Genomic DNA, 10677 nt, shown 5'->3' with positions numbered 1-10677 from the left:
TGGGGACTATTAAAGAAACTGTGCTGAGATCAGCTTGAAGTCTTCAGGATGTATTTGAATCTTTTCTCTTTGAACTGCATGGTTGAAATAAATTTTTGGAGCAGCTCAGCAATTGCATGTAACTTTTTTTTGTTGTTCAGCTAGAACAACAGTTATCTCTAATTAGAAAATCAGCCTCTATATCATGTAATGACCTTTTACTCTGTGTTTTTTTCCTGTTCACCCACTTGTTTCATGAGCTAGGCTTGTGTGTTTTCTCTTCATTTTTCTAAGAAGTATAATAAGAGTGAAGCTACTGAAGAGCAAATGATTTCTGCACTAAAGCTAAATTTTAGTGCAGGAGTAAATTTTGTGAGGTAATTTTCACAGCCATATAAAACCTGAAACTGCATTAAATTGTCTATGGAGCTAAAGCAACAAAGCCTAACAATTAACATTTTCATACCAAAAACTGCCCAGAGAAAACTTAAGCAGTATTTCTTTACAGAAAGCACTGTACAAGTTCTTTGTTTACAGAAGTTTACAGTAAAACCAAAATAGTTTCCATCCAGTGTTTAAAGCATACATGGGGATGCCTCACTAAATAAATAGTGTGCTACAGGTGCATAGCTGTGCTATGATTGCTTTGGACAAATTTTTTAAAGCTTGTAGGGAAGGCCCAAAGCAAGAGACTAACACCAATTTTTCAAATCTGCTGCACTCATTAGACAGCTGAAAAAAGAAATTGTGATCTGCTGACCGCCATTCCAGTTGAAAACCCCCAATTAACAGCATAAAAAGCCAAGAGAAGACTTCCTCATTAATAATCAGTAATGACAGGCAGGGAGTTAAACTGGTTCCCAGAGGTTCCAGGAACCCAGGAATTTTCCAGAATCAATATCTTTTTGCCTGCTAACATTTTCTTCATGAAAGTTAAATAATCTGGCACAAGCATATAGAAGATTAATTTTCAATTGAATTATACATTTTGGCATTTGTCTTTCTTCTATATGGGCACAGTAATGTCTTCTGGGAATAATTTGCAGAATTATTCAGAGATTCTGAATTTGCAAAATTATCTTCAGAAAACTTGATGGGACATATTTATAAAGTAGGTGCAGTGATTGAGCACTCAGCATTTTCATTTGCATATGCCAGTACAGATTTGCACATATGACTGAAGTGAATAAAAAGGCAGATAGATGTTCAGTCCAAAAACTGTAGTCTCTGCATTAAAGTGTTGCCTTAGAAAAGTGCAGGAGAACTGCAAGTATTTTGTTACAGTAGATGTCAGAGGGGTTACTCTGAGTGAAAAAAAATCCCCTGTTAAAAATAGGTCTTAAATTTTCTAGTTCATTTCTTCACTGGAGTGAACTGTGAAATAGTTCTCTAATTATGCCAACACAATGGCTTAACTTGTTGAGTTGCAAAAGCTTGCTGTTAATCAGCATCTTTAATTCAGTAATAGTAAGCCTGTGACAATGAGACAAAGCAGAAAAAGATTCACAGTTTTTGCCATTAAAAACTATTATTTCCCAGACATTTTAGTATAGAGGCAGTTCTTGTAGTCAAAGCTGTGAAACCCCGAACACATTACCATAGGAAAAATTTTACTGTGGCAGTTACTGTTAATTGCCAGGCAGTGTGATGGAAGTGCTGGCTGTTGGTACAGTATAAGTGTTTCTGGACTGTAAGAGAACTGTCTTTCTGCTAATGGGACAGCAGAGCTCACTCTACAGGGAAGAGGTTTAAAGTCTTCAGGCTAAGATTCATCCTCAGCAGAATTTAGAAAAACTCAAGTTACATTAGCACTGAGTTGGATTATGGAATAGATGCTTTCCTTCTTTCATTGTTGCTGATTTATCTGAGTTTACAGTTATAAATACTTACAGACTTCCTTCTGAGCTTCCTCTTGAACCTCAACAAATACATAAGCTTGCTTTGCTCTGTCTTCTACCTCCTGCATTTTCTTATTACATTTCCTAGTAGCATTTTCTATCTTCAATAATGGCATTAGCTCTCTTAGAGGAAGTTAGAGGAGCTCACAAGATCACTGACGACATAACCATGTTTTAAATTTAAAAACCCCAAACCTTCCTGCTTCCCTGTTTTTGTTTGTTTTTTGTTTTTTTCTTGTTGTTTTTGTTGTTGTTTGTTTGTTTTTGTTTTTGTTGTTGTTGGTTTCAGTGTTGGGGTTTTTTTTGGGGGGGGGGTTGTTGTTGTTTTTCTACTTGTTTTTTGCCATTTCAATACTCAGATCTCACATTCTTGGAAAGCCACAGACAATCTCTACTCTGGCAATTACATGGTCGTATATTAGTTATATCTCAATTTTTAAATAAATCAAAAGCAGAAATAAAATGTCTTTGCTTCTCTTGGGCATAGAAGAGCTCCCCTAGCTAGGTACACATCAGGCTGCTGCAGCTGGTTCAGCAATGCTGCACCGGGCTATCAAGCATCCCTTAACCTAAACATAGGCTGCAGTGCTGAATTTGGCTTAATCTGAACACCTTCTCAGCTCACTCTCTGTACCCAGCCTTTATGTCAGCAGGTCTAGCTTTACAACTTTACCAGTTCTTAGGAATAACTGGAGAAATTTGGGAGAGAAGGGAGCAATGCATCCCCTCCCTTCCAACTCGGCACATGCTGTTGGTCCTCAAACTCAGCTGCCAGCTTCCCTCAGCCTGAGGGGTACAGAGGAGTCTCATGCCTTTCTGCTGATCCTGCTCTTTTGAAGAGCCATTGGCTGGTATGAGTTGCATGGTGGCTCTATGATTGTATTAACCAAAACCTGAAGCTGTACAGAATCACAGAATATGCTGAGCTGGAAGGGACCCACAAGGATCATCAAAATCCTTGCCCTGTGTGGAACCAAGAGTGCCATCATGTGCCTGAGTGTTGTCCAAGTACTTCTTGAATTCTGTCAGGTTTAGTGTGCGACCATTGCCCTGGGGAGCCAGTTCCAGTGCCCAGCCACCCTCTGGGTAAAGAACCTTTTTCAAACATCTAAACTAAACCACCCCTCATACAACTTCAGGCCATTCCCTTGGGCCCTGTCGCTGTTCACCACAGAGAGATCAGTGCCTGCCCCTCTTCTTCCCCTCATAAGAAAGTTGTAGACTGCCATGGGTTCCCTCCTCAGCCTCCTCCAGACTGAACAGACCCTCAGACACTCCTCATACAGCATCCCCTCAAGGCCCTTCACCATCTTCATTGCCCTCCTTTGGACAATCTCTAGTAGTTTTATATTTTCCTTATATTGCAGTACTCAAAACTGCACACAATATTCAAGGTGAGGCTGTCCCAGCACAGAGCAGAGCAGGACAATCCCCTCCCTTGCCCAGCTGGCCATGCTGTGCCTGATGCCTCCAGGGCATGGTTGGCCCTTTGGGCTACTAGGGCACACTGGTGACTCATGTTCAACTTGCCACTGACCAGGACCCCCATTTCCCTTTCCATGGTGCTGCTTTCCTGCATCTCATTCCCCAGTCTGTCCATATATTCTGCCCCATCCTAGGTGCAGATTCTGTCACTTTGCCTTGTTGAACTTCATACTGCTGGTGGTTGCCCAGCCCTCGGATTTGTGGAAATCTCTCTGAAGGACCTCCCTGCCTTCAAGGGAGGCAACAGCTCCTTCCAGTTTTGTACTGTCTTCAAACCTGCTTAGTATCCCTTCCAAGCCCTTTATGAAGATGTGTAAGAGCACAAGACCTATGATGGAGTCCTGCAGGGCCCCACTAGTGACAGGTCACCAGTCTGAAGCCTGTATTCCCTGTAATCCTGACCTGTGAGCCAGTTGCTCACCCATGTGTTTATCCAGCTCTGTGCTGGACATTTTGTCCAGAAGGATACTGTGAGAGACAATATTGAAAGCTTTACTGAAATCTAAGCCCTTGATCACCTGGGTAGGTTACCTTATCATAAAAATAAATCAGGTTTGATAAGCAGGACTCTCCTCTCATGAAGTCATGCTGGCTGTGACCAGTAACTGTACACCTGGTTTCTCTCAAATCAGCCCACAGAGAAACTCAGAGGTCTGGACTTGTGCCAGTGTAATGATCAGGAGTACACAAGACCAAGGTAGTTAAGAATGCTACAGTTCCTGCAGATTTCCTTGTCTTCCTTGCAGATGCTCAAGAGAGACATTAGGTGTACATGCAGAAAGCAGAATTGCTACCTCCTGAATGTGGCTTTGTGTCTGGAGTCACTTCCACCCAACTGTTTTACCAGCCTCAGATTAGAAGTCTACTCTGCTTTTTGCCTTACTTTACACTTTCTTCAGATCCTCTAAATTTCCATTGTGTGTCTCAGAATCTCTGTGACATTTTTGACTTTTTACAGGTTCTCGATCTCTGTTCCACTTTCAGAGAAAACTACACTGCAAAAAGTCCCTTCTGCACTAGTCATCTCGCCTGGATCAGCTTGTCCTTCCCATTATTCCTAACATGTCCTTTCTGAAATGTGAACTACTAAGTCTGGTCCCATATGAGAAACATGTGGTATTGCACATGTTGGAACATCTGATGGCAAAAGAACTTCAAAAATAAGGACAATTGTCCTAGCTTGTTGGCTTCTGGAAGGTTTTGAAGCTGCTACTAACCACGGACTTCCTCTTGGCTGAAGCCTGGGAGTGACAACATGTGCAAGCAGAGAGCTCATTAACAGTCAGGATATTTGAGGGCGGTGCTCCATGTGCAAAGCATGTTTAATTTTATCAGCAAATCAAGCTATTTTTACTCATAAAGTACTCAGTGAAAATGACAAGAGCATGGGAGAGCTGAAAGAGTGTGAGATATAGAGGCAACTATTTCTATTTTGAAGACTCTGCTGAGAAGATAAAAATTATTGAGGCTGAAATGAAGCATTCCAGCATTTACTGTCTCTCTTGACAGTAGAAGCACCGTGGGAGACAGAAGAACAAAAATTAAGTTAGAGAGATAATACACAGGAAGCCAATGTTATGTTATATTAAAAGCTGCCAGTACTTACAGTGACAAGCTTGGAAACGAGAAAAGAAATACTGCAATACTAAACTATGCAGAAGATATTCTTCCTATATTCTTTCCACCCCCCCGGCCCCCCCCCCCCCTTCACAAAATAATATTAAGCACAGAACTATCATTCAAAAATAGTAGGTGCTATATGCCAAATGGGCAAACTACTTCACAAATCAGTGAAGAACCTGGCTGTCTCCCTTGGGTACAAAAATGTCCTGATCTTAGAAGGAGATGCAGATAATTTGTATATGTAAATGGTGTGGTTTATAGAAAAGGTCTAAACAGGGAAAATCATCTCTCTTATCTGTGCTGAAGAGAGAACACAGTACAGAACTGAAAATCGAGACAAGAGAAAGCTAGTCTCCTCCCATTCTATTCAGACCAGCAGTCCACTCCCCAGTACTCAAATTAGGTGCTTCTTGTGAAGTAGGTACTCTCTTCAGGAAGGCTGGAGCTCAATGATTACAAGTCTAGCTCAGGCACCTGCTGGGTGACAAAATAAATGTGACTTTGCTGGAATCTCTCCATGCCAAAAAAGCTGTAACCCAAAACAACTGAAGTAAACACAGCCTAACCCTCTTGCAATAGAGGGACCGTTGCGAAGGTACAGAACAAAACATTTATTTGCATTTTTTTTAATCTGATAATCTTTCAACAACTGTGGTTTTATCTTTAATAAAATATGTATCTTTTGGTAAAGTTGTGTATTTCATTTTTTCTGGAACAGTTGCCATAGAAGTTTGCAGCTCCAGTGCCTGAAAAAAAAATCAGCATAAGATGTACATAGTTTCATTTCTATGGTTTCACATTCTGATTGGCTGTCTTACTCTCTGAGATGTTTGATTCTTTGCAAGACAGCTTTACTTCAGTTAGGCAGATTTAAGACCTTGATTTTAGTTCTTAGGCCTAAGCATGTGTCATAGAAATGCATAAAAAATTAGTTTAAAGTAACATGTCTTGCAGCATGACTCACTGGCCATCAGTGGTGCTGATGCAACTGCCAACCCAGTATTTTGTCTTACAAAAGGGAAATCCTGGCATCTCAGAATTATCCACTCTCATCGGCACTTCTCAGGATCCCATCTTGGTAAATCTATCCAAATTACTATTTGGCATGATGCCACACAAGTCAGCTATGCTGGAGACTCTCAAAATACTAAGTATGCATGGTTATTGGATGGGGAAGAGTTTTTTTTGGCAGGACTGTTACCTGATTTTGGCATGCATGATTTTATTCTGTCATCCTCCTTGAGTTGTTTGAGGGTCTGAATAAAATCCTGGTATTACTGAGTACATTGGTGAGTGTGAGATGCTGGTGGTGTTTAAAGATATAAACAGTGAAATGTATGTTGAGGCACAATTTCCTTTCCAATGCTATAATTTCTACATTCTTCTGCTAAGGAGCTCACAAAGCTTGTTTGGCACCATCTACTCACTCAGCACGCTATAAAGGGCAGGAAGCCCAGTCTTTAACACTTATTAGCAGGGGGCAAGTAAAGCATTAGCAGGCAGACTACTGGCTCACCACCTGGACAGGAGAGAAGCATGCTTTTTCTCTCTCACATTGATTTCTGGTCCTTGTGCTTTGCCTGACAAATTCAAAATTAGATTATTATTTAATAACTAGACATTCATACTATGTCCAGTGTCTTCAAGCTGTGTATCTATACATCTGTACTACAGATGGAGCATTTTTAGAACGCATGAAACTAATGGGTTGTTTCTGCTCTCTGTTGCATGTGATGTCACTGACAAAGGCTGTGTCATGTGTCTAACCACAGGTGCTTATATACCACAGACTCTTCTGGGAGTGAAGCCATCATACACCGAGGGCAAGAACTGCGTTATCCTCTGAGTTTCACCCTGCACACCATACTTAAATATTAGTAGTGTTTTACAGAGGATGCCACCTATTGCCTAGTGGTCAGGACTGTCAGCAGCTCTCACTACATCATCAGCAGAACAGGGACCTCACTTTCCTGACAGCTGGATGCCTTAACAAGGGACATGGGATCATGGTCCCTCTTCTTATGTGAGCATCTTCCAAGGTCAGGCACTGGCTGGGCTAGAGATTCTGAGACTATACATTTTAATTTAAACACTTGAAGTAAAAATCTTGTCGACTTTTCATCTCCCAGGAGATTTCAACTAATCTTAGATGTCTAAAAAATAGATATCTGCGTTTGAACTGGTAACTTTATGCTCCTACTGTACTTAATAAAGAGGCCTATCAGGAAGACAGCCACAATAAGTTGAGTGTCCCTCTGTGGGGTCCCATTTCTTCCTTCTAGCTGCAAAGTGTGACCCGCTCAGACAGCTATGGAACTTACAGGTATAAAAACTGGAGCAATGAGTCACGATCGAGATGCCAGCATCCCATCAGCACACACAAGTAGACAAAAGTGTGGCTGAGAAACCCCGCAGCTCTCCACAGCGCCGAACTGCAGCATTTCTGAAACTCACTGCAGATTTTAATAGCTGTCGTCTACCCTAAAAATACATTTGGCACCTCTTCTCCTCACTGGAGCGTCTTGCGTGTTCTTTCTCCGGAACTCTGATGAATAGCAGGACCAACCACTTCTCCTCGGGACACCCTCGGCTGCTCGGTACCTGTCCTGGCTAACACACCTCCTTTTCGGTGCGACGCTTCCCGGGCGGGGTAAGTCCCGCCGTGCCGAGCCCGCCCCTCCGGCCCTGCCCGGGGGGAGGGAGGGAGGGAGGCCGGGCGAGGGGCGGCCCGGAGCCCGGCGCAGCGGTACCGGGAGCAGCAGCAGCAGCAGCAACAGCAGTAGCAGCAGCCCGCACCCCGCCGGCGGCGGCGGTGGCTGCTCAGGCGACAGCGGGGGCAGGTGCGGGCGCTTCCGCGTCGCGCTGCGAGGAGGAGCAGGACGAGAAGGAGGAGACGGCGGCGAGAGCGGCGCGGCCAGCGGCCCGGAGCCGGGCCGGCCGTGCCCGTGGGCGTACTCCCCGGCGGGGAGGACCGCCCGCCGCCCACATCCCCGCCGCTAACTTTGCTTCTCCGCAAAGAGCCGCCCTCCGGCAAACACAGGGTCGGCGGAGCCGGGGTCCGAGCCGGCCCCAGCGATGAAGGGCCGGCGACGGTGGCGAGGCGAACATCGCCGCTTCGCCGCGGTGCTGGTGCTGTACACGCTGCTGCTGCTCCTGCTGGTGCCCTACGCGCTGGACTACGGAGCCAGGCGCGGGCGAGTGGACGAAGAGCCGCTGCTGCGGCGCTGCCCAAGCCTGGAGGAGGCGCTGAGTGAGTGGGGCTGGGAGCAGCGACCGCCGCTGGACGAGGAAGAGGAGGAGGATGAGGCGGGCACGGCCGGGGCGGCGGGTAACGGCAGCGAGGGGACGGCGGGGAAGCGGCACATCTACCTGCACGCTACCTGGCGAACGGGCTCCTCTTTCCTCGGGGAGCTCTTCAACCAGCACCCCGACGTCTTCTACCTGTACGAGCCCATGTGGCACCTTTGGCAGGCGCTCTATCCGGGGGACGCGCTGAGCCTGCAGGGAGCCCTCCGCGACATGCTGCGCGCCCTCTTCCGATGCGACTTTTCCGTCCTGCGCCTCTACACCGCCCCGTCCGGCCCCCGCGACCCGCTGGCCCCCGCCCCGCCCGCCGCCGACAACCTCACCACGGCCAGCATCTTCGGCTGGCGGACCAACAAGGTGATCTGCTCGCCGCCGCTCTGCCCCGCCGCCCCGCGGCCCCGCGGGGAGATCGGCCTCGTCGACGGCGCAACCTGCGAGGAGACGTGTCCGCCGCGGGCGCTGCGGGAGCTGGAGGCCGAGTGCCGCAAGTACCCGGTGGTGGTCATCAAGGACGTGCGGCTGCTGGAGCTGGGCGCGCTGCTGCCGCTGCTGCGGGAGCCCGGCCTCAACCTGCGGGTGGTGCAGCTCTTCCGCGACCCCCGCGCCGTCCACAACTCCCGCCTGAAGGCGCGGCAGGCGCTGCTGCGGGAGAGCGTCCAGGTGCTGCGCAGCCGCCACCGCACCGAGCCGCGGGGCCCGGCCCGCCACCAGCAGCAGCATCTCCTGCTGCCGCCCGGGCTGCTGGGCGGCGGGCGGCCGCCGCAGCCGCAGCACCGCGCCGAGTTCTTCCTCGGCGGCGCGCTGGAGGTGATCTGCCAGTCTTGGCTCCGCGATCTCCTCCTGGCCCGGCGCGCCCCGGACTGGCTCCGCCGCCGCTACACGCAGCTCCGCTACGAGGACCTGGTGCGAGAGCCCCGCGCCGAGCTGCGCCGCCTGCTGCGCTTCGCCGGGCTGACGGTGCCGCCGGCCCTGGAGGACTTCGTGCTCAACATGACCCGCGGCGCCGCCTACTCCTCCGACCGGCCCTTCCTCATCTCCGCCCGCGACGCGCGGGAGGCCGTGCACGCCTGGCGGGAGCGCCTCAGCCGCCAGCAGGTGCGGCAGGTGGAGGCGGCGTGCGGGGAGGCCATGAGCATCCTCGCCTACCCCCTCAGCGCCGGCGACGCCCGGTAGCGCCCGAGCCGCACGTCCCGGACGGGCCCGAGGGCGGACGGACGGACGGACGGACGGGCGGGCGCCGTCGGGCAGAGCTGAGCGCGGGGCTCACAGCTGGCATGGTAGGCGCCAACTTTGGGGGCCGGGCGCTCCGTCGAGAGGGACACCCGCCTAGCCTCGGGTACAGGCAGCGCTGCAGGGTCCCGGCCCCCCGTGCCGCTGTGGCTTGTTGTGGCTGTGCTCCTTCTGGGCTGCGTGGAGAGGGCAGAGGGGGATGCTTTATTTACGAGAAGGGTTTGTAAGAGTTGTCTTCCGAGTGCGGCGTCGCTCTTGGAGCCTTTTAGCGTGAAACCGTGATCGTGTACACATCACAGGTATGCTACAGTCAAACTGCATGAAAATTTTAAAATCCCCCAGGTGAACACTCTCAGCAAGGAGCTAGAGGGCCTGGAATGAGCTCCTGCGAGAGCATTTCCCTTCTGGAGCTCTGAATTACAGTGACCTCTATCCTACTGCTACTGAAACACAAGAGGCTTCTGTGAAGTCGCTGCAGAGGTCAGCAGGGCCCTGGACAGCCAGGAGGGTGCCTGCTGCAGGGTAGGACACAGCTTTCCTGCTCCAAACGTGCTCTGCAGGGATAGTCTGTGCCCCTCTTCCTCACTGGTGCTGTAGGGAGGGGGCTGAGGGATGGTGAACCATGTCCAGCTCTGTCCATCATTCTGAGCAGCAGGGTAAGCAGTCCTGCAGGGAGGGTAAGCATTTGCCTGCTTATGTGTTTTGAAGATGCTTGTGGCAGAAATCTTTGCTTTTCTAAAGAAATCTGTATTTGTTTTGAAAGTAGGATTTTTTTTAATATATTCACATTGGTGATGGAGTTTGGTGATACTCATGTGAGATACAGGTGACTGACATGTTTCTTTGGAACACGTGTGGGGATGAACGAAACTACAAGGCAAATGCTCGACATTTCTGTTCTGTTTTCTCTGTCAGATGAGAGAATCCCTTTTCTTCCCTTGCTTCCGGGCTGACACATTGTGCCGTGCTCAGGGTCCCCCTGATCACATCCCTTCCAAACAATAACATCCTCTCAGCTGGCAACTCCTGGACAAAAGCAAATGTTTCCTAAGAGGCTAAAGACAAATTAATCATGTTGTTCCCAAATGAAATCTTAATTAAAAACAAACAAACAAAAAAAACAAGCTGAAGTTTTATTTTGGATTTTAAAATTACA

The 10677-nt window shown here is 48.4% G+C and overlaps 1 protein-coding gene across 1 annotated transcript; it reads left to right on the top strand.

Moving 5' to 3' along the window:
• The first annotated feature begins 8060 nt into the window (after positions 1–8060).
• Positions 8061–9464, top strand: CHST7 (carbohydrate sulfotransferase 7). Its single transcript, XM_062515016.1, has one exon. It carries the CDS (start codon positions 8061–8063, stop codon positions 9462–9464), a length of 1404 nt encoding a protein of 467 aa, XP_062371000.1.
• Positions 9465–10677: the final 1213 nt, after the last annotated feature.

This window comes from Cinclus cinclus, chromosome 2, assembly GCF_963662255.1.
Source record: "Cinclus cinclus chromosome 2, bCinCin1.1, whole genome shotgun sequence".
NCBI lineage: Eukaryota > Metazoa > Chordata > Aves > Passeriformes > Cinclidae > Cinclus > Cinclus cinclus.
Note: the sequence above shows the minus strand (reverse complement) of the source record. Positions and strands in the feature narration are given on the sequence as shown.